At 38.4% G+C, this 24,289-nt stretch overlaps 1 protein-coding gene across 1 annotated transcript in view; it reads left to right on the top strand.

The window, feature by feature from the left end:
• Window positions 1–24,289, top strand: part of LOC111154257 (rotatin) — a 163,209-nt gene that overhangs the window by 124,988 nt on the left and 13,932 nt on the right. The window contains exons 39-44 of the mRNA XM_022513760.1: window positions 928–1,065; window positions 3,978–4,195; window positions 12,004–12,109; window positions 13,065–13,162; window positions 20,189–20,266; window positions 23,973–24,099. Of these exons, the coding sequence (XP_022369468.1) occupies window positions 928–1,065; window positions 3,978–4,195; window positions 12,004–12,109; window positions 13,065–13,162; window positions 20,189–20,266; window positions 23,973–24,099 (765 nt within the window). The remainder of the gene's footprint in view (window positions 1–927; window positions 1,066–3,977; window positions 4,196–12,003; window positions 12,110–13,064; window positions 13,163–20,188; window positions 20,267–23,972; window positions 24,100–24,289) is intronic.

Here is a 24,289-nt window from a genome sequence, read left to right on the forward strand (position 1 = left end):
CTATCTTGAATAAAATCAGTAAGCTTAATACCTAATTCTTTTTAAGCATAAAGTGCAGATATACTGATAGTACATAAACAGATATATAGAATCTGTGGAATTAAAATTTCATGGGGATGATGAGGAGGAAACATAGGTCTGAAAAGACTCCTTATAGAGCTGAGAATGACAAGAAGGTTGAGACACACAGCAAGGATTGCTTTAATCCACACTCCCTGGAATATGCCATTTCCAAAGAACCCTGAAATGGAAGTCCTTAGTTTGCAAAAGCTGGCGGTGCGGTCAGAGAAGACAGTCCTAAGATGGCTGCTTCTTTCTAGCCTCCATTTGACACGTAGACTGAAGGAAAAAGCTGTCCTTACGATAGGTTAATTGCTATTTTCTCAGCCATAGGCAAAGGTGCAAGATCCTTTTTTGTGTCCTGTTTTCACTGAGGGGCAATACTCATGGTTGTTCAGAGGAATTCTCCTTTCTTTTCTGCCAGGCCCTTGGCACATTGTGCTTGCTTCTTTCGCCCCTGCACACAGGTGACGAAGACAACAGGAGAAACTTTACTTTATAAAAGTAGCACAAATAATGCCATCCTTTTACAGTCTGTACAGTGTTTGATTCCTGTACCTGTGGTAAAAGGTTATGTATTAAGGTTATGACTTAATATTCATTTTGTCAGACCTTCTGAATGGTTATGGAATGTGTGTTAATGAGAGGAAGATGCAGGAGTGTGAATTTGTCTTTATGTAGAGGGGTAGGTGAGAGAGATCTTAAAGAAGCAGTGAAAAAGTTAATTAAAATAAATTTTCGATCATGCTGAATTACATTTGTCCTCATCTAACAGGTACATGCCTCTTAAGTGTAATGAAGTGTCTGGTGATTTGTATTTTCTACTCTTTGTGGTAATAACTGAAAATATTTTCATTAATTTTATAGATGTAGAGTTGATATCAGCTTTTTATCTCACATGGACACATTTATTTAACCTTCTGGCTACACTCCTGAGGAAGGCTGCTGTTGCCTCCCTCCCGTCTATTACGGTGGGTCTGGCCAAGCACTGGACGGCAGTGACTGGTAAGCAGATACTCTCACTAGGCTGCGGGTCTTTCTGCTAATGAAAGTTAAGATAATCAATATTTACAATTTTTACATATTTTTTTCTTAAAATTAAATACTTACGCTGTGGCATTTGAAAGAGAAACCAGGTATTTACTTTGAGAAGTTTGCAGTGTTCTTGAGGAACCTCAAAAATGCATTTTTGAAAAATTGAAACCCAGTTCAAAAAACTATAAAAACAAGTTAAGAAAATCCTGTGGTTGGGGCGCATGGGTGGCTCAGTGGGTTAAGCCGCTGCCTTCGGCTCAGGTCATGATCTCAGAGTCCTGGGATCGAGCCCCTCATCGGGCTCTCTGCTCAGCAGGGAGCCTGCTTCCTCCTCTCTCTCTGCCTGCCTCTCTGCCTGCTTGTGATCTCTCTGTCAAGTAAATAAATAAAATCTTTAAAAAAAAAAAAAAAAAGAAAGAAAATCCTGTGGTATAATGAAGAGATATTGATATGACATGATTATAAAACAATGAGAAAGATTTTCACGTGTTGGCATAGAAACCAGTCTCTTTCCTGACATACATGCACTGTACGTGGATAAGCCTATACCTAAAATTCTGTATATGTGATAACATGGGAACCCATAATAAAAATAGTGTCTTGTGTCAAGACAAGGATTTTCTTATAGTACAGAAATGCTAAGTGTGTAGTATAGTTAATTATTTTTACAAGATGTTTTCCATATAATGAACTAGGATAAATGATTTTTTAAAATAACTACTAATTTTTCATAGAGTCTCTTTTAAATTTTAGCATGGCAGGAAGACTTTTTTTTTTAAGTTTTGTTGTTGTTGTTGTTGTTTTAATATTTTATTTATTTATTTGACAGAGATCACAAGTAGGCAGAGAGGCAGGCAGAGAGAGGGGAGGAAGCAGGCTCCCCGCTGAGCAGAGAGCCCGATGCGGGGCTCGATCCTAGGACCCTGGGATCATGATCTGAGCTGAAGGCAGAGGCTTTAACCCACTGAGCCACCCAGGCACCCCAGCAGGAAGACTTTTTAAAACATAAATGCATATAAATAACATTTATTTTACTTTTTAAAAATGGCTAGTTTAAATGTATTCAAAATTGAGTTCTTTAAGCTTCCAAGTTACCACTAATTCAGTCAACTTATTTTTTTTCACATTTTATTTTATCATTTGATCATTCTGTAGACTTAGATGGATGATGCATTTTGTCACCAGAGTGGTGGTGTTGAAGTAAGTTTTATGGGGAAATACATGTTTAGTCAGAAGCAAAATTGTTATCTGAAGATAGGAGTTCTGAGTTTACCTGAGAGGAATAGTGTCCATTTAGAAATCATTATTTTGTTAAAAACTGAAAGAGATTGTGTAACTGAGATTTTCTTATCCATGGTGGGGAAATTTAGTTTACCACTGGAGTCACTGCTAATGTAAAGCAAGGTTGGCCCATGTGGGACGCCTAAGCCAAGTGGGCAGATGTGGCCTGCTGCTTGTTTTGGTAAATGAGATTGTATCGGGCAGGCAGCGGATACCCTCTCTCATTTACTTGTTGTCTGAGGCTGCTTTCCTGCTACAGTGGTAGAGTTGAACGCTGTGATAAAGGCCTGTGACTGTGAAGTGTAAAATACTCACTTCCTCTCCGACCCTTTACGGAAAAGTTTGCTGGCCCTGCTGTCGGCCCGCTTGCCTGACACCTCCCCTGTGGTAAATAAGGATGTAGTAAATTCAGTCTTTCTACAAAATGTGCACACACGGTTTATGTAATACGGTGCTAATCAGAAATAAGTCACTACATAAACAGCGAGCTTTGATAAAGTAATGCTTATGAAAATATAACTAATGATCATTGCTATTCCTTGTCATGGAGTTGTCTTTGTTCGTTTTTAGTTTCCATCCCATATGTTATACAAACTTAAAACATCTTTTGGCCACTTTGTAACTTGTGTTATCTATAAGAGTCTTTTCTCAGACCTGAGTCATATTTAGACATCATTTAAATGAACCTAATTCTCATGAAACGCCACTCTCACTAAATTATTTTTCTTGTATTAGTTAAGAAAATAAGAATTTCTTTTAGCCTAAATCTAGGTAGAAGTTCTTATGGTTATAACTCTTATACAAGTATAAATTCCAAATGATATAAAAGTAAAACATAACAAAATTATAAACCAGTGTTACTGAAATTAATACAATTGAGATAACATATCAGATGTTTCTTTGATGAAATCAGTGGTCATAATAGGAAATTAATAATGACTGATTCAGTGTAGATTCTTTTGAGTTGGCTTGCCTATCCTTTCTAATCTGTGTTATGTTGCAAATTTGTGCATAACCACTCTTGTTCTGTATTCTGAACTACCACGAAATGTTGGTTCTGCACCAAGCCACACTGTGCACTAAGTCTTGTAAGTACTGTTTAGCATCAACTTGTTTGACAACAGAAACACAGTTATATAGTGGTGATCTAGATAATTCATAGTACAGTCCCATGAAATTTTGTTTAGGTAAGTGCTGAAATAAAAATTACAAAGTTAAAAACTCCAGAGACTTTGTGGATTCCAGAAGACCCCAGAGGGATCAGTACTCATCTATATATAATCCTCTTATTTTGGGTCTTGGCAAATATTGTGTGTATGTGGTTTTGTGTATACACACACACACACACTTTCATACCAAAAAGAACCCATATAAAAAGAATGAAATGAGATTAAATCAGCTCCTTGATTCTGTTGGCTTCATATTGACTGTTTAAATTACTTTTAAGCACTAGAGTTATTCTCATGATACTTATAAATATTGATGGGTTTACTTCATTAGAAATAAAAAGGCTATAAACTTAATTACTCAAATTGATCTGATTCACTTCTTTAGTATTGAAGATGTTTCAAACATTACATAGAAAGTATTCTCTCCCTCAGATATGTTGTGCACATGTGTGGGTTTGTCTACCACGTGCCCTGCGTTGTCTACTGCCAGCCTGCAGTTCCTTTCTGTTCTCTTGACGGAGGAAGCAAAAAGGCATCTCCAAGATAAGGATAAGGCAAATGCATGCCAGGGTCCATCACTGGCTTCACTTCTTGATAAAACTCAGGAAAATCAGAAATCTCTAGAACGACTTAATGAAGTAATTCTTCAGGTATGTGATATCTTGACCTTTCAAAAACTTTGTTTAATATTTAAATAAATCCACTTTCAGTGTTGGCCTTGTAAAAAATTTTTTTACTCATTCAAGTTACAAAGTAATTAATGTTCATTATGACATTTAAATGAAACAAAAGCATATAAAGTTAAATTAACCATCTCCTCTCCGGTCCTGGTTCTCTGATGTTGACTAGTTTCTTTAATGACTATGATGTAAAATTTCAAAATGAAATATTAGAAATCTAAATCCAGCTGTTTCCCAAAATACAGTGTGCTATTGTAGGACCAAAATGGTTATATTTCAGGAATGCAGCTATAATTCATAATGTCTTGCCATTTTAAAGATATTTCTACATCTCTAAACATATATTCATCTAAACCACATTTGATTTATGTAAGTAAATTACATATATTTAAGGTGGTTTGTCTATAGAAATGGGCGGACTTCGTTGGTACATTTATGGGAAAATGCTACCTTTCTAAACCACGTTGCCTTATGAACTTATAAACTTACTTTTTGCAGTCCTTAAATATGAACCAAGAATTTTGTTCATCGAAAAACATTCTAAAATCATGAAGTACGATTTTATAAGTAGATTAACCAAAAAAACCTCCAAGTGTTTCCTAATTTGTGTAGTCATTTTTACAAATAGGAAATTGCTAGATTTTTCAATATTAAGAATCTCCCTTTTTAATAATCATACGGTTTTATGATTTTTATCTTCTTGCTGGGAGGTGGAAAAGAATTAGACTTGTGCCTTAACGGATTTGCTTCCATTCATTCCCCTGTCAGTCAGCCATGTTTCATAAAGGCAGGTTACTCCAGTTTGCTGATATGTTGCTCTCTCTTTGCTGCTTTGAATTTGGGAATTTTTGCCCCTTTTCTGCCTCTGGGAGTTATGGCTGTACAGATCTTGCTGGCATGACCACTTGTGTGCTGCATGCAGCGGTTCCCATTATGTTGGGAAGCAGACAAGGCTGCAAGAGGCAAGGATGGCTCCTGGTCCAGCAGGAACCCACCCACTGAAGGTGGGGCTCGTGCTCTTGGGGGACTTCTGTCTTCCTCTCCTTTGCCCAGCACACAGTTGCTTTCAGAGCACAGATAAGGAGACTGATACAGGGGCCTCCGACATTTTCTCCTGTCTCCAGTAGCAACTTCAGAAGCTGGAACTCCAGCGGGAAAAGATCCTCACAGCATCGCTCAAAGTCACTTAGTCTTGGGAGGCTGTAGCCTCCCTCCCTCCACTCAGCTCTTCCTAGCTTAAAACCAAAGCTGGATAGTGTCCCAACTATCTCGTTCCCCATCAGAACAACAGGCTCTATTTGATTAACTGAGTCTGATTTTGCACTTTAAAGAGTATTAGAGAGGAAACTCAAATTCACACTTTGCAGTGGTCTTCCCCCAACTCAAAAGCATTATGAATCTCCTGACTTTGGCTTCAGTAGAGCTCTTTTCCCTAGGGAAGGGGCCTTCGCTCTTACCGACATTCCTTCCCCTCCAGGGAGTATAAATGATTTCTGGAGTCGCTCCTCCTTTTCTTGCCCTCAGTGGGGGTGGGGGGTGGGGGGGTGGGCGGGGGGAGCCGTGGCCACCTGGCCGTCTCCCCTGCCCAGGCCAGGAATGCCCAGTAGCTCTGGGAGCCTTGACCACAGCCATGACCATGGGTTCTACAGCCAGTCCTCCTGGACCAGGTGAAATGTAAAGACCTCCGGCCAGGCCAAACCAAAGCCGTTTTATTTCCTAGCTGTTTTCTCTCACTTATTGGTCGTGCTGTTTCAAGGAATCATGATTACGCTTATGATAAATATGGGTCCCTGTTAGTTGATGTACCAGATTAAAATAAATGTACATAGGAAAAATTCTTTGCCACAGGAATTTAAAAATTTTTTCTTGCTCCTTATTTTTTCTTAATATTTTGTAATGTTATTCATTATAAAAGTTATCATTTATAATCTTTTGCTGTTACCTTCTTGGCCAAAGAAAATGAGGTATCCTAGAGCCACAGGGTATCTCAATGATTTTCTTAATGACTAGCCAATTTTCCTCTCTATTTCCTCCAAATTATAAAAGATGTAAAGCATTCTGTGTGGATATGGATACTTTAACCAATTATATAAACTGTTTTTTCTAATAAATCACACTCTTCTTTTTCATATAAACAGTAGAATATAAATACATGACATTTGTTAGAAGGGCACAAGCAAGTTTAAGACAAAGAAAGTAAAGGAAGTGTCCCTGTGACATACTTATGAGAAAATGTATGTCTCACATGAGATGGGACATTTATTAATGAGCTTTATTAAACTACAAATGCTATTATGTTTTCTTTGCTCTGCCCTATATAAAGATGATATGTGATTTAAAATGTTATTCAAATACATAAACCAGCAACACATAATAATAAATTACATATGTTTCTTATTACACATGCATGTAGGCTGTGTATTGTGCCAGGTATTTATATAAAAGAAAGGAAACTACAGTCTTTAAATGGTCAGAAGAAATAGTATACTAAAATTGATGACCTTCAGAGGTTTATTACGTTACTCAAAAATATTGGATGTGTGACCCTAAGCATATCAATTAACCTCTTATAATTCAGTTCTTAAAATGCAAATGTGAACTGAGAGGATTGTATTAAGTTTGTATAAGCTGGCCCTAGAGCTCCGTCCTCGTAACAGATTGTTGTGCTGTAACTTCAATTAAAAGGTCTTGGCAAAGAATCTTTTCAATGACTGCTTTACTGTACTCTCCCATGGGGGATACAAATTGAAAGTTTGCATTTGGTATTTATGTCTTAAATTATGTGCAAGTTTATTTTTTCATAATTCCATTTTGAGGAGGTTTGAGGATTTGAATATTCTCTTAGAGACTATTCTGTCTTTTGACATATATGTCCTATGAGGCATATTTTTTGGCGGTAGAGACCGTATTATCTGTTGACCATACATATTGAACATATTTGACTTAATAGAGATTTTGCCTTCCCCAGTGAGAAAATATGATTCATTTGCAAAGACATTTAATATACATAATAGATTTTGCTCATAATTGAGATGTTGAATTAATTTTGCTCCTATATTTGGTCTGATATCTAAGGATAATAATGAAAGAATAAACTCTAATTTCACATTTTAGAAGGTAGATTTTGCACAAGTGTTTAGTGAATGGTGACGTCCAAGAGTTAATCTGTTAGAGAGAAAAGGCTTATCTATTTGAGATACTGCTGTGTCAGTGAGTGTTCACTGTAATTAAAAACCCTGTTCTTTATATCAGTGCCTTTTGGAAAGAAAGTAGAGTCTTGACCTAGAATACCTAGATCACTTCATGTATAGAAGGAATTAGATCTAAACAGAACATAAAATTTAAATAAATTACATTGAGTCCTGATTTTCTTTCTTCCTATGGTTGTCAAAAAGACATGCTGTTTCTTGCTCTGTATCCTCTTGATTTATTTCTCCTCTTGTGTGTGTCTGCGTCACCCAGTAGCTGCTTGTCTGTCGCTTCAGCTATCGGATATGGAGTCTTAGCCTCCGCCTTCTTGCCTCCTGGGCTTCCGGCGCTTTGAGCCACGTGCTCCTGCTCTGTGCACAGATGCTCAGAACGACTTTTCAGTCTGCAGGAAGTGCTGCATGGAAAATGGCAGAAACTAAATCCTCTACTCTGACCTTCAGTCTATGTTGAAAAGTATGTGGATTTACTAGAAGTTAATCCTGTTTATTTCTTTTTTTGTTTTTAGTTTTTGGCTTTCATATCAGTGTGTGTATACATTTTAGAGTGCCAAACAGGTTTATAAGTTTTGTAACCAAAGGAGAAGACTTCTGTCTTTTTCCTTCATTTTCCTCTTCTTAGAGGCAACTACTCCTGCCTCTTTCAGTTGACGGTTTCACGTTTCCCTGCCAAGTCTCTAACATGCTTGTATTATTCTGTCTTGGTTATTCCATTTTAAACATTTTCTGTTGACTTCCTGCTTTGGAACAGGAGACTTGAATTCCCTTTCCAGGCCCCAACCACCTACCTGGCCACAGTGGGCTCCCCTCTCCTTTCCCTGCTATCCCGCGTCTTCACGGTGGTGAGAGAGGAGGCCGCATGTGGTGGTGAGTCTGTGAAAGTGCCGCACACAGTTGAACTTCACAGCTTCCGTCTTCCTTAGACATAATTATCATATTATTTTTAAATTTGCTAAGTTTTCTATTATACTGATAAGCTCCGTGCTCTTTCCTAGCAATTGAATATCCTCTCAGTCTATTCAGACATGTGGGAACTGATGTCAGCTTCATGTTCTGGAAGAAATCACTCCTCGTTCCTTCTGATCCTGCATGGCGCCCAGTGTGATCCTGGGATCTCCATTCACCTTCGTCCTGGGGAATTCCTCTACCTCTCTGCTGTTTCCTGTGATCTCATGTCTCCCAGGTTCTCCTTTTCCTGCTTCCCACCTTCCTTTGGGTAGAGTCTGTTGTCTGGTACCTTGCAGAGTAAAGGTGCGTAAGAGGCTCTTTTGAGATCTGGACAGAGTCTTTTTCTACCCTTACATTAAACTTATAGTTTAGTCTAGTGAGGATTCTAGATTAGAAGTCATTCACTTCAGAATTGAGGAGGCCTTGTCTCTTCCCTTTAACTTCTCCTAGTACTGTGGAAAGATCTGAAGCCATTATGATGTCTGGTTTCTCTCCCCTGGGAGTTTTAAGAATTTTTTTCTGTCTCCAGCATTCTACATTTTCCAGATGAAGTTTGTAGGCAGAGTCTGTTTAATTCATTGTTCTGACCTCTCTTGAGGGTTGTTCTTCTTGTTCTTTTTTTCTTTTAAAGATTTATTTGTTTACTTTAGACAGAGTGCAGGAGTGGGAGGGGGCAGAGGGAGAGTGAGAAAGAATCTCAAACATTGCCTGTGCTGAGTGTGGATTCCGACACGGGTTCCCTCTCATGATTTGAGATCATGAGCTGAGCCAAAGCCAAGAGTCGCAAGCGCCACTGACGACGCACAGGTGCCCCTCGTGGGGTTCTTTCCATCTGAACTCCGGCTTCACTTAACTGACATCCCCCCTACTTTGTGTGTTCTGTACGTTTGCGACTCTTAGTAAGTTTTCTTCTTACATAATTTCTCTTTTCTTCCTTTTTGACTATTTTGGTTTCAGTGTTCTGGTTAGGGGCTTTTCTCACGTATGTGGTCATCTTGGTGGTCTGCGGCGTTTGAAACTGGGAGATTGGAAGTAGACCGGAAGCCCTGGGCGCAGAGTGGAGCCTGTCAGCTGCAGGCTGTGCTGTGTGAGGGCATTTGGCTGCCGCCCTTTGTGGCCTGCCTTTTTGAGCTTGTCGCATTCCCGAGGGAAGAATCTTCTGGTCTCCTGCCTGGAGGTGAAAACCCAACTGCCAAATGTTTTGCCACAAAGTAGGAGGAAGAGAGCAGGTGTCTCAGAAATCAGTTTGCACATTTCACTTAATCCTGTTTCCAGTGTAGTATGCTCGCCTGCAGCTGTGCCTTGTCTTTGCCCGTTTAGAGCGCTTTTAGTTCACCCTCTCCAGGGACTAAATCCCCAGTTTCTCGCAAAGGTAGAGAGGAGGAGCGGCTTGGCTGTGCGGAGATTGGTGGGTCATGGGCAAAATCTGGTCCTCGAACTGGTCCTCAGAGATTTTCAAGTAATCTTCCTTCATTTTCACTTCCAAGGGAAACTGGTGCTGAGTTCCCTTAGCCGCTGGCAATTCATTGTACAGAGGGGGTGGGATTCCTCCTTCTGGAGTCTTCTGCTGCGTTTGCTATTCATCCGTCTGCTTCCTGGTTTCCTGACTGTGTGACTGAGTGAGTGAGTACTCACTCCTCTCTGTCTGTCTGGTGTTTAATCCCATTTCTGTCATCTCAGGGAGATTTCATGAGGGAATAAAGGACACATTTACGTGCATAACTGTTTCCCTAGAATTCTTACCGCTGTTTTCTCCCTCATTGCTGCAGAGAGTAGATGAGTAATAGATTTCAGTGAGATCATTTTGGTTTTCCTCAAAACATTAATGCATTCAGGTTCAGTAAGGGTGTGTATAGGAGAGCAGTTTTCTTATTAGTGGTGAAGATTAAGTTTATAGGCAAATTAGGATGCTCATAATTAGCTACAATGATTATACTCCACACATATTCATTATCCTAAATAGTTTTCTGCCTTTTTCCCCCACCTTCTTCAAGGTCACATTAGCATGATCTTTATCAAGCATCCTGGGTCTGGGCATTTAATATCGAACTCATTGGCCAGATACGGAACTGCCAGGTTAGAGGCAGCAGCCTAAGTGAGGTCTTTAGGATGGAATCACACTTCCCCTGGTGGTGGGGCTGGAAGGCCCCCCCACAGGCTCCTTCAGTGTCACGTTGCTGGGTATAGGCTAATCAGGAAGAGTGAAGTTGCATCTGTGTATGCTATACTATATTTTATGTAAAATTGTATTTTGAGCTTGATTTTAATATGATATTATAAAACTGGATCATTGAAAATTACCAGTGAAAGGAAAAATTGCAAATGTGAGTTATAGCTAATATTTATAAATCATATGAGGAACTTCTAGTTCTTACACTTGAATTTATGGACCCTTTGGAATTGTAACTAAACTTGATGTGTATATCCACATGAGAATCTTATCACAAAAGATTTCACCTGAATGTACTCAAGCCTTTAGAACCACAGCACCTGGTAAATGAGAAATACAGAGTAGAGAAGACAAGTTCAAATCATCACAAGGAAGCAGTCAAACCCAGGATGTGGGGCATTCCTTAGGATGACTGATCTGGTTTATTCAACAACTAACAATATGAGCGGAACAAAATAAAAAACCCTGGTGGGTGGTTTGGAAGGTGTGAAAATGGCAGGTGCTCTAGATTTAGGAGATCTTTTGATAGGCTGTGAGGGCTTTATTGGGTGCTGATTCCACTAAACCAACCATAAGGAGACATTTTTGAGGCAAGAGAAAAATCTGAATTTGGACTGGATATTAGGTTGATACCAATAAATTATTAAATATGTTAAGCATGATAATGGCTTTATGGTTGTGTATACTGGAATGTGACATTATATGATATCTAGTATTTACTTGAAATAGTTTAGCCCAAAATTTTTTAAAAAGAGAGAGTATGTTATTCTGTTTCCTTCAGTCTTATATATATTTGAAATTTTTGTTCATGAAAAAAATTTTTTACTTATAAATATCAAATATATAAAAGAAACATAACAAAATATTAGTGTTTTCAAAATTACAAGTGATTTTTAAAAAATGTATGTAAGTCAACAAAATTAAGAAATAATTTTTTTTTTAAAACATGTACTATGACAAATTAAAAAAACAAACAAACATGTACTATGACAGATAAATGTGACTACAGAAATGCAGGATGGAAAGAACAACATCCCCTGAGGTATAGGGGTATATAGGGTGGAAATTGAGGGAGGGATGTGTCTCAAGAAGAAGATAGGAGGAATTTGATGGCAGTTTTCCTATTCAGCCGTTTAGTGAGGGCCCTTTTTAATAAGTTACACATATGTACGTACATTCCCTGGTGAATTTGAGTTAAGTGCACAGTTCTTCCTTTACATGATGAGCCTTTGAAAATGACTGTTGCTCTTTTCCACATTGTAAGTTTCTTCTACAGTCCCATTCACATGGAGCATTCTCAGTCTCAAATCTTAATGATTTATCAAGTTCCAGTGTATTTCATGGAGTAGTTGAAACCTGGCAATACCTTTTAAATAGACCACATCTTTTATTCACAACGGTTTTGCTCCAGATTAAGTTTTTCTTCAAGGCAGTTTGGTATACATTCTTTGCAGTGCTATGAAGGGAAATCCTCCAAAGATGTCCTGAAAAGAGTTGCTGCAAATGCACTGATGTCACTTTTGGCTGTCAGTAGAAGAGCTCAGAAACATGCTTTGAAAGGTGAGCCACATGACTCAACTGGTACGGCCTATCGTCAATTCATATATTTTGCTGCTTATTTCTTTTAATTTTCTTTGGATTCAGAATGTAAAGAACTTAAAAATCTCAGTGACTAAAAAGTTTTTCTCATGCAGAAACAAGGTAAACATGTATTACTTTTAAAATAAAGATTATACATGTAGATTATTTGAGTAATGATTACTAATCTAGAGAATATATAAACAGTAGGGTAGCTTTTTTTTTTTTTTTTAAGATTTTACTTATTTGAGAGAGAGAGAGATTATGAGTGAGGGGAGGGGCCGAGGGAGAGGGACAAGCAGACTCCACGCTGAGCATGAAACCTGATGCGCAGCTGATCCCATGACCCTGAGATCATGACCTGAACCAAAATCAGGAGTCGGACACTTAACTGACTGAGCCACCCAGGTGTCCCTAGTGGCGAAACTTTAAGAAGAAACACATCACTTAGTTTTATAATAATTAAATATTAGTAACCACAGGCACATATTGTGTACTTGAAAAAAAACCCACACCTACATAGTTTTGATAGCAATAACAACAGTGTTAGATGATCCTGCATTTTCATATATATTTCCCTTCTAGAGGATTGTGATTTTTCCTCTGTAATCGGGGAACATAGGTCTTAGGGTTAAAGAGAATAACGGCAACATCAAGCCTAGTAATTTCTGTTGTGATTGGCTATTAAAATGAATTATGCATGCCTCAAACCATAAAGTAGGTTTTGGAAGTATCATACTAAATTGAAAACATTGAAATTGTTAAACATTTTAGTTCTCTTTCTTTTTCTCTGATTTGTTAATTTCTCCCTGAAAATATCAAAATGATATATTGCTCAGAAATATAAAGCATTATTTTTTGGAGACTTTGTTATATGTGATTTCAACTTATTTGGGAATGGAATATCCTTTTGATTGTTTCGGATTTTATCTTTCAGCTGATCTAATAGACAGCTGCATGGAGCAGATGAAACACATTAATGCACAACTGAACCTAGATTCTCTCCGGCCTGGGAAAGCAGCCCTAAAGAAACAGGTAACTCTGAATTCCAAACATCTGGATGGATGAAGGAATGATGTAGAGACCATCTCTCCAGTTTCCTGTACTTATAAATGACATCAGCATTTGGTACAAATGGGTCTCTGATTTAGAAGAAAAGTATAGTTAGATAAATTGAAGGGATTTCTACATTAGCAACTTTGGGCTTGGGGTTGTGTGTGTCTGTGTGTGTGTGTGAGAGAGAGAGACAGGCAGACTTAATTTTCACTTAAAGAGCTTAAAATGAGATTTATATATTGCATGTTTTTGTTATTATAAGCATTTTGAAGTGTGTATGATATTTTACCAGATAAATTGTTTATATGACAAAAGGAGGTATTTTTCTCAAAGCGAAAAGGTATTTGAGAAGGTATTTCTCTCAAAGTGAGAAAAATTCTCAAGGTATTTTTCTCACTAGGAATGAGATATAACGTACCGAGTTTTTCTACATAGCAGGCACTGTTCTCTAAGCAGGTCGTATTTATTCTCTCATGAACACTAAGGTCAACATAGTAATAAAACTAGGAACTGAGAAAGCTGGTAGTTGCTCTGGATCTGGGTGGTTGTAGAGCTGGTATTCCTAATCTCTCTTTATTCCTGCCATGACTTTTGAATGTCTCTTTCTAGCATTGTTTACTGGACTCATGTTCAAAATGCATGCTCATGTAAGCTCAAGATAACACAGTTTTTATATAATAGTGATGATAATAATAATAATAGTTTTTTTTTACATTTTTAAAATAATTTTCTATTAACGTATAATGTATTATTAGCCCCAGGGGTATAGGTTTGTGAATTGCCAGGTTTACACACTTCACAGTACTCACCATAGCACATACCTTCCCCAATGTCCACAACCCAACCACCCTCTCCCTTCCCCCCTCCTCCTGACAACCCTTAGTTTATTTTGTGAGATTAAGAGTCCCTAATGGTTTGTCTTCCTCCCGATCCCATCTTGTTTCATTTTATTCCTTTTCATTTATTCCTTTATCCCATTTATTCCTTTCCTACCCCACAAACCTCCCACGTTGCCTCTCAACTTCCTCATATCAGGGAGATCGTATGATAATTGCCTTTCTCTGATTGACTTATTTCGTTCAGTGTAATACCCTCTGGTTCCATCCATGTCGTCGCAAATGCCAAGATTTTACTTCTTTTGATGGCTGCATAGTATTCCATCATATATATATATATATATACCTATATATATGATGGAATATCATATATATAGATATATATATATATGATATTTATATATAAAATCTTTATCCATTCATCTGTTGATGGACATCTAGGTTCTTTCCATAGTTTGACTATTGTGGACATTGCTGCTAATAACATTCGGGTGCACGTGCCCCTTCGGATCACTACATTTGTATCTTTAGGGTAAATACCCAGTAGTGCAATTGCTGAGTCATAGGGTAGCTCTATTTTCAACTTTCTGAGGAACCTCCATGCTGTTTTCTAGAGTGGTTGCACCAGCTTGCATTCCCACCAACAGTGTAGGAGGGTTCCCCTTTTTCCGCATCCTCGCCAGCATCTGTCCTTTCCTGACTTGTTAATTTTAGCCATTCTGACTGGCGTGAGGTGATATCTCATTGTGGTTTTGATCTGTATTTCCCTGATGCCGAGTGATGTGGAGCACTTTTTCATGTGTCTGTTGGCCATCTGGATGTCTTCTTTGCAGAAATGTCTGTTCATGTCCTCTGCCCATTTCTTGATTGGATTATTTGTTCTTTGGGTGTTGAGTTTGATAAGTTCTTTATGGATTTTGGATACTAGCCCTTTATCTGATACAACATTTGCAAACATCTTCTCCCATTCTGTCAGTTGTCTTTTGGTTTTGTTGACTGTTTCCTTTGCTGTGGAAAAGCTTTTGATCTTGATGAAGTCCCAATAGTTCATTTTTGTCCTTGCTTCCCTTGCCTTTGGCAATGTTCCTAGGAAGAAGTTGCTGTGGCTGAGGTCGACGAGGTTGCTGCCTGTGTTCTCCTCAAGGATTTTGATGGATTCCTTTCTCACCTTGAGGTCCTTCATCCATTTTGAGTCTATTTTCATGTGCGGTGTAAGGAAATAGTCCAGTTTCATTTTTCTGCATGTGGCTGTCCAATTTTCCTAACACCATTTGTTGAAGAGACTGTCTTTTTTTCCATTGGACATTCTTTCCTGCTTTGTCAAAGATTAGTTGACCATAGAGTTGAGGGTCTGTTTCTGGGCTTTCTATTCTGTTCCATCGATCTATGTGTCTGTTTTGTGCCAGCACCATACTGTCTTGATGATGACAGCTTTGTAATAGAGCTTGAAGTCTGGAACTGTGATGCCACCAACTTTGGCTTTCTTTTTCAACATTCCTCTGGCTATTTGAGGTCTTTTCTGGCTCCATATAAATTTTAGGATTGTTTGTTCCATTTCTTTGAAAAAAATTGATAGGATTTTGATAGGGATTGCATTAAGTGTGTAGATTGCTTTAGGTAGCATAGACATTTTCACAATATTTATTCTTCCAATCCAGGAGCATGGAACATTTTTCCATTTCTTTGTGTGTTCTTCAATTTCTTTCATGAGTACTTTATAGATTTCTGAGTACAGATTCTTTGCCTCTTTGGTTAGGTTTATTCCTAAATCTTACGGTTTCGGGTGCATTTGTAAATGGGATTGACCCCTTAATTTCTCTTTCTTCTGTTTTGTTGGTGGCGTATAGAAATGCAACTGATTTCTGTGCATTGATTTTGTATCCTGACACTTTACTGAATTCCTGTACAAGTTGTAGCAGACTTGGAGTAGAATCTTTTGGGTTTTCCACATAAAGTATCATATCATCTGCAAAGAGTGATAGTTTGGCTTCTCCTTTGCCTATTTGGATGCCTTTAATTTCTTTTTGTTGTCTGATTGCTGAGGCTAGGACTTCTAGTACTATGTTGAATAGCAGAGGTGATAATGGACATCCTGCTGTGTTCCTGACCTTAGGGGAAAAGCTCTCAGTTTTTCTCCATTGAGAATGATATTCGCGGTGGGTTTTTCATAGATGGCTTTGATGATATTGAGGTATGTACCCTCTATTCCTACACTTTGAAGAGTTTTGATTAAGAAAGGATGCTGTACTTTTTCAAATGCTTTTTCAGCATCTATTGAGAGTATCATAAGGTTCTTGTTCTTTCATTAATGTATTGTATCACATTGATTGGTTTGCGGATGTTGAACCAACCTTGCAGCCCTGGAATAAATCCCACTTGGTCGTGGTGAATAAACCTTTTAATGTACTATTGGATCCTGTTGGCTAGTATTTTGGTGAGAATTTTCGCATCTGTGTTCATCAAGGTTATTGGTCTGTAATTCTTTTTTGATGGGGTCTTTGTCTGGTTTTGGGATCAAGGTAATGCTGGCCTCATAAAGTGAGTTTGGAATTTATCCTTCCATTTCTATTTTTTAGACAGTTTCAGGAGAAGAGGAATTAATTCTTCTTTAAATGTTTGGTAGAATTCCCCTGGGAAGCCATCTGGCCCTGGCTCTTGTTTGTTGGGAGATTTTAATGAGGGCTTCAACGTCCTTACTGGTTATGGGTCTGTTCAGGTTTTCTATTTCTTCCTGGTTCCGTTTTGGTAGTTTATATGTCTCTAGGAATGCATCCATTTCTTCCAGATTGTCAAATTTGCTGACGTATAGTTGCTCATAATATGTTCTTATAACTGTTTGTATTTCTTTGGTATTGGTTGTGATCTCTCCTCTTTCATTCATGATTTTATTTATTTGGGTCCTTTCTCTTTTCTTTTTGATAAGTTTGGCCACGGGTGTATCAATCTTATTCTTTCAAAGAACCAGCTCCCAGTTTCATTGATTTGTTCTGTTGTATTTTTGGTTTCTGTTTCATTGATTTCTGCTCTGATCTTTATTATTTCTCTTCTATTACTTCTCTTGCTGGGTTTAGGCTTTCTTTGTTGTTCTTTCTCCAGCTCCTTTAGGTGTAGGGTTAGGTTGTGTACTTGAGACCTTTCTTGTTTCTTGAGAAAGTCTTGTATGGCTATATACTTTCCTCTCAGGACTGTCTTTGCTACGTCCCACAGATTTTGAACCGTTGTGTTTTCATTATTATTTGTTTCCATGAATTTTTTCAATTCTTCTTTAATTGCTTGGTTGACCCATTTATTCTTTAGAAGGATGCTCTTTAGCCTCCATGTGTTTGGGTTCTTTCCAAATTTCCTCTTGTGATTGAGTTCTAGCTTCAGAGCATTGTGGTCTGAAAATATGCAGGGAATGATCCCAATCTTTTGATACCGGTTGAGACCTGATTTGTGATCCAGGATGTGATCTATTCTGGAGAATGTTCCATGTGCAGTAGAGAAGAATGTGTATTCTGTTGCTTTGGCATGGAATGCTCTGAATATATCTGTGATGTCCATCTAGTCCAATGCGTCATTTAAGGCCTTTATTTCCTTATCGATCTTTTGCTTGGATGATCTGTCTATTTCAGGGAGAGGAGTGTTAATGTCTCCTACTATTATTGTATTATTGTTGGTGTGTTTCTTTGATTTTGTTATTAACTGGTTTATATAGTTAGCTGCTCCCATGTTAGGGGACTAGATATTTAAAATTGTTAGATCTTCTTGTTGGACAGACCCTTTAAGTATGATATAGTGTCCTTTCTCATCTCTTATTATAGTCTTTGGCTTAAAATCTAATTTATCTGATATAAGGATTGCCACCCCAGCTTTCTTTTGATGTCCATTAGCATGGTCAATTGTTTTCCACCCCCTCACTTTAAATCTTTAAATTTTATTTATTTATTTATTTATTAAAAAGATTTTTATTTATTTAATGACAGACAGAGATCACAAGTAGGCAGAGAGGCAGGCAGAGAGAGAGGAAGGGAAGCAGGCTTCCCGTTGAGCAGAGAGCCCAATGCGGGGCTCGATCCCAGGACTCTGGGATCATGACCTGATCTGAAGGCAGAGGCTTTAACCCACCGAGCCACCCAGGTGCCCCTGAATCTTTAAATTTTAAAGTGGACTTTAAATTTGGACCAAATCTCTTTGGGTCCACAATGAGTTTCTTGTAGACAGCATATTGATGGGTTTGTTTTTTATCTATTCTGATACCCTGTGTCTTTTGATTGGGTCATTTAGCCCATTTACATTCAGGGTAACTATTGAGAGATATGAATTTAGTGCCATTGTATTGCCTGTAAGGTGACTGTTACTGTATATTGTCTCTGTTCCTATCTGGTCTACTAATTTAGGCTGTCTCTTTGCTTAGAGGATGCTTTCAATATTTCCTGTAGAACTGGTTTGGTGTTTACAACTCTTTTAGTTTTTGTTTGTCCTGGAAGGTTTTTATCTCTCCTTCTATTTTCAATGATAGCCTAGCTGGATATAGTATTCTTGGCTGCATGTTTTTCTCGTTTAGTGCTCTGGATATATCATGCCAGCTCTTTCTGGCCTGCCAGGTCTCTGTGGAAAAGTCTGCTGCCAATCTAATATTTTTACCATTGTATGTTACAGACTTCTTTTCCTAGGCTGCTTTCAGGATTTTCTCTTTGTCGCTAAGACTTGTAAGTTTTACTATTAGATGACGGAGTGTGGACCTATTCTTCCTGATTTTGAGTGGGGTTCTCTGTGCCTCCTGGATTTTGATGCTTGTTCCCTTTGCCATATTAGGGAAATTCTCTACAGTAATTCACTCCAATATGCCTTCTGCCCCCCTCTCTCTCTTTCTTCTTCTTCTGGAATCCCAATTATTCTAATGTTGTTTCATCTTATGGTATCACTTATCTCTTAAATTCTCTCCTCGTGGTCCAGTAGTTGTTTGTCTCTCTTTTGCTCAGTTTCTTTATTCTGTCAGTTGGTCTTCTATATCACCAATTCTCTCTTTTGCCTCATTTATCCTAGAAGTAAGAGCCTCCATTTTTAGTTACACCTCATTAATAGCTTTTTTGATTGCAGCTTGGTTAGATTTAGATCTTTATTTCTCCAGAAAGGGATTTTATTTCTCCAGACAGCGTTTCTCTAATACCTTCCATGCCTTCTTTTGAGCTCAGCTAGCACCTTGAGAATAGTCATTCTGAGCTCTAGATCTGACATATTACCAATGTCCATATTGATTAGGTCCCTAGCCTTCGGTACTGCCTCTTGTTCTTTTTTTTTGTGGTGAGTTTTTCTGCCTTGACATTTTATCCAAATAAGAATATATGAAGGAGAGAATAAAATAGTTAAAGGGTGGCAAAGACCCCAGAAAAATGTGTGTTAACCAAATCAGAAGAGACCCCAAATCTTGGGTGGGGGGAAATGGGGGCAAAAAGAAGTTCAAAAAAAAAAAAAAGAAAAGAAAAAGGAAAATATATATATTAGACTGGTGAATAGAACAAAGCCACCCACTTAATTTTGGGAGTATTTTAGAAGAAACGACCTCTCAAATTTTTAAAGAAAGAAAAACCTACATATATACAAAAAAAAGGGGATATGCTCCTTTTTGAGAAGATGAATGCATATGTATTTATAAATTTAGAAGTATACATATATTCATATATAGCTAAGGCCATTATAGCAGTGACCTGTGTAATACCTACTTTCTGTTGCATATGATAAGAAACCAAGAAAAAGCCTCATTTAATAATTTTATTGATGCAGGGGGTTACATATTTGTCAGTTTCTTTTCTTGCCTCTTTTCCTTTTTCTTCTGTAGGCAAAGGTTCTTTACTTCATCATTGAGAAAGTCAGCCAACACCTGATATGATTGAAAACCAGTCAGTACCTGCTTCACTTTATTGAGATGAAACACAGAGCCCATTGTATATCTCAGTTCCTCCATGCTTGATAGGACAGAAATAGCTTTTTTGTGGCGGATGCGCTTCTTGAGATATGGTCATCTTTCAGAGATCATTAGCTTGTCAGTCCCCTCAAAGTTATGGTGGTCAGGCGCAATGAGAGCATACTGCATTGTAATGTGACCCAAAGGAGAAGGAATTACTGTATATAAAAATTGGAATATGTCATTGTGTTCACATTTTAAAACTACTTTTTGTTTAAACAGGAGGATGGTTTTATTAAAGAGTTAAGCATTGCTATGCAGCTTCTAAGAAACTGTCTTTATCAAAATGAAGAATGTAAAGTAAGTAGAATGATGTTTCAAAATTTTGATAGTAATGCTGGCATTAAACAGTTCACAATTTTTATATGAGATAATATAGGGGGAACACGAAGAACTCTTCAGATTGTTTTAGATGTACAGTTGATTGGTCCTTAAAGTCAGTGTTAATTCATAGAAATGGTTACACCTTGTTATTCTTCAACATTGATGGCATTTCTTGTTTATGTCAGATTTTAACTTTATTTCTTACACTTCTCGCAGCTAAAGGAAACTCGAGCTTCTTTTTCTGTGGTTTTGCATTTCAGTTGTATTTTATTAAGATGGAGTGCTTGGTTATGTTCTTTCAAAGGCAGGTGTCAGGTAGCTGTCCCGGAAATAAGTGGCAGTTGTGTATCCATAAGGAAAGAAGAGGAGTGTGTCTCCTGTTGGGGTAGAAAATGCCTTACTGTGGTCACTGGGCATGGCCCTGTTCACGCTGGGAGGCTTTTCACCTCCACCTCTGCCGGCTCCCTGTGCCGCTTGACTCAGCCCTTCTGCCTGGGAACCACTGAGGTGTTTTGCTGTGTCTTGAGTATTGATGCTGGTGTTTATTTCTTTATTCTTAATTTTTTAAAAAACATTTATTTATTTATTCCAGAGAGAGTATGTTTTTGAGCATGTGTGGGGGTGGGGGAGAGCCAGAGGGACAGAATCTCAAGCAGACTTCCCGCTGAGCAGGGAGCCCCACTTGGGGTTCAGTCCCAGGACCCTGAGATCATGACCTGAGCCAAAGCCAAGACCTGGTTGCTCAACTGACTGAGCCAGTCACCCTGGCACCCTGTTGATGGTGTCATTTAAAATACTGTGTTAGTAACTGTTACACAGGATATAGTGTCCTGAACTCTTTGATTTGCTTTGTCATAGTGATACAGCACTTTTGAAGCACTAGCTTTCACACAGAAATACTGCGGAAAATGAGTACAAGAAAGATAAATTATAGGCACTTTCTTTTTAAGGAAGTTCTTACCTTTTTTTGCTTTTACTTGGGATAAAACTGGAAAAAACATAACTGGAAAATGAACATCTTGAATATACTCCTTAGGCTCTGTTAATTTGTTCAAGACACATTACTAGCAATTTACTTTTCAAAACAATTTGACGGGAATTAAGTGCTTATACATTTCATTGAAATTCCCAAGGTATTAACTTTTTACTCAAAATGGAGGTATCATTTACTAAATTGTGATCCTTTATGCTGCATAGTATGCTTGTGACTGAATGCACTTGACATTAATCCATGACACCTTACATTGGGAATACCCTGGAATACTTTCCAGGTAGGACCTGCTTATGCCGATTTCTGAGACGCAAGCTGGATACTACTTATAAATACAGTATTCACATTTATATCACGTTAGCCATCTATGAAAGTGTCATCTCTCAATAAGCCTAAGCAGCTCTCCATTTCTAAGTTGTTGAATAAGGAATAAATTCGAAGAAGAGTATTTAAATTACTCTTGAGTATAAATATAGTCCGATGGGGCAAAGATTCTTAATTTCTTTTCCTGTTCCAACTTACCTGTGGAGTATAAGATATTCCCAGTGCTAATTGTTAGGCACTCTTGTGGTAATTCAGCAAGTTACCCATGCCTGCCTCGCTCCAGTATCTGTGCACATGGGACGTTAAAGTTTCCATACTGGGAAGATCATGGTGGCTGTGAGGTAAATGAACAGTGGGCAAGGTTAGAGGTAGGGGACTGGAGTAGGCAGAAGATGATGAGACCCCCGGCTGGGGCAGGTGGAGAAAGGAAGGAGGGTGGGGAGATACTGTGGAGAAAAGAGAAATGTAGAATGATTCCCAGGCTCTGCCTTAATGTAAGTGCACATAATAGAGCAGAGTGTAGACGTGAGAGAGTGTAACATTTGGGTTTACATATGGTAGTGTAAAGTGTCTTTGGGACATCCAGGGGGAAAATGGCTGGTAATCAGTAGATGACAAGGCTCTGGGGCTCTGAGTGGTGATATAGCTTGAGGGTATTAGGATTCAACAGTGTAAACTGTTGAAATTTCCCAGGAGATTATATATGAAAATATCTGTGGAAACTATATTTAAGAGAAGGCAGAAAACAACTGGGAAAGGAGTTCTGGGGAGAGTTTGGAGATGCTCCAGGGTAGAGAGGCTGCATGGGAATGAAGAAGAAACAGACTTTAATAGATGCCCCAGGACTGAGGGTGGTCTTGCTGGCACCATCAGGGCAGAAGATAAATGGAAGTAAGCTGAAGATCCGATAAGAAATGGAAAGTGACAGCAAGAAGAGTAGCCTTTCTGGAAGCTTGGTCATGAAAGGCAGCTTTAATAACTTGGGACATAGCACTACAAGTAGTTAGTATGTTTGCTTCTCCTAATATGTAAACTGTTTGACTATAAGCAGAAAAGAGCAACCTGGGGACTCGTCATTAAAGAGGCAGGAAGAAAAGAACTCACTGATGGATAAAGATCCCTGAGGAAGTGGGGAGGCTGTGTTTCAGAACACAGATGGACTTTCTGACCTCCAGCAAAAGAGGAACACCTAGTCCTCACTTCCGGGCAAGAAGGGCGAGTGGATGGAAACACAGATAAACTAGGTGAACCAAATGACAGAGTAGAGACAGAGCTTACACCTAATTGTTTCTGTTTTCTCTGTAACCATAGGCCTCTGTTCCAAGCTCATGGGCGTGGGGTGGGTTCAGTAATAACTTTGGAGATAACATTGGGAATGACTTCAAAGCTTTTGGAGAGGGTTGAACAATGGGAATAACTTCCTACTCTCTTCTGCCATCGATGCTGCATAAAATTAGATAGGGTGTGTGTATTTATGTAAGTACCGACATGTGAGCGCATGGGTCTGAAAATTGCCTAGTAATTCCTGTTCACGTAAGCGATTGCTGCATTTACCGCAAACGGTTAGATTGTATACGTAATATTGTTTTGGGGGTAACTGATCTTTGTAATAAAGACTATGAGTTACTTAAGAATTTATTGATTTAGCATATTATTTTAACTAAATTTTACTGTGTTCAAAGTATTTACAAACAGTAATCTACCTCTGATCTATCCAGACTTACTAGACAGATGTACACACATATAAATACAGAGGAGAGAGATGGTGGAGGGGACAACTTAGAATGTTTACTTAACCAGAAAATTCAATTTCTTAACAGTATCAGAGTATTTATAAGAGTTTATTCAGTGTGGTGAGATGTCACCATCTTGCATGTTTAGAAGCTGTTTCTTTTTTTTTTTTTTAAGATTTTATTTATTTGTCAGAGAGAGAGATCACAAGCAAGCAAAGAGGCAGGCAGAGAGAGAGGGGGAAGCAGGCTCCCCACTGAGCAGAGAAGCCGATGCGGGGCTTGATCCCAGGACCCTGAGATCATGACCTGAGCCGAAGGCGGAGGCTTAACACACCGAGCCACCCAGGCGCCCCTAGAAGCTGTTTCTTTAACGTTTTTTACCTAAGTTGTGTATTGTGGCCACCCCAGTGTTGAAGGGACTTCCTGAGACTGGTTGGGCTCGTGGTCAGGGCCGTCCTGGGCAAGGTGCTGAATCCGTCCGCAGGGTTCCAATGCCAGCTGGCACTAATCAGAACAAAGATAAATTCAGTTTTTGTCTCCTTTTGTTGGTAACAGGTTTGTTTTTTTAACTTGATTTTAACTTTGATTTTAATATATTCAGACTAATACTGTCTGCATTTCCTTTTCACAACAGGAAGCAGCTCTGGAAGCTCATCTCGTTCCTGTCTTACACTCTCTCTGGCCTTGGCTTTTGATGGATGATTCATTGATGCAAATTGCCCTGCAGCTACTTTGTGTCTATACTGCAAATTTTCCAAATGGTAAATAGATCCCAACACTGCCTTTCAGGAGTATACTGAAACATTAATTTTATATAATATTGTTAAAGTGGACTGGAAAAACAAATACGTATTTTGAAGTGTTTTTCCTACTTATAGAATGTATCTTGGTTAGCGGGAAGTTTTCTCGTAGGTACTGTAAGATACTTCAATATGTGTTTGTTGAGATAGG

The sequence above is a fragment of the Enhydra lutris genome, unplaced genomic scaffold (assembly GCF_002288905.1).
Source record: "Enhydra lutris kenyoni isolate GAN:26980312 unplaced genomic scaffold, ASM228890v2 scaffoldscaffold36, whole genome shotgun sequence".
In the NCBI taxonomy this organism is placed as follows: domain Eukaryota; kingdom Metazoa; phylum Chordata; class Mammalia; order Carnivora; family Mustelidae; genus Enhydra; species Enhydra lutris.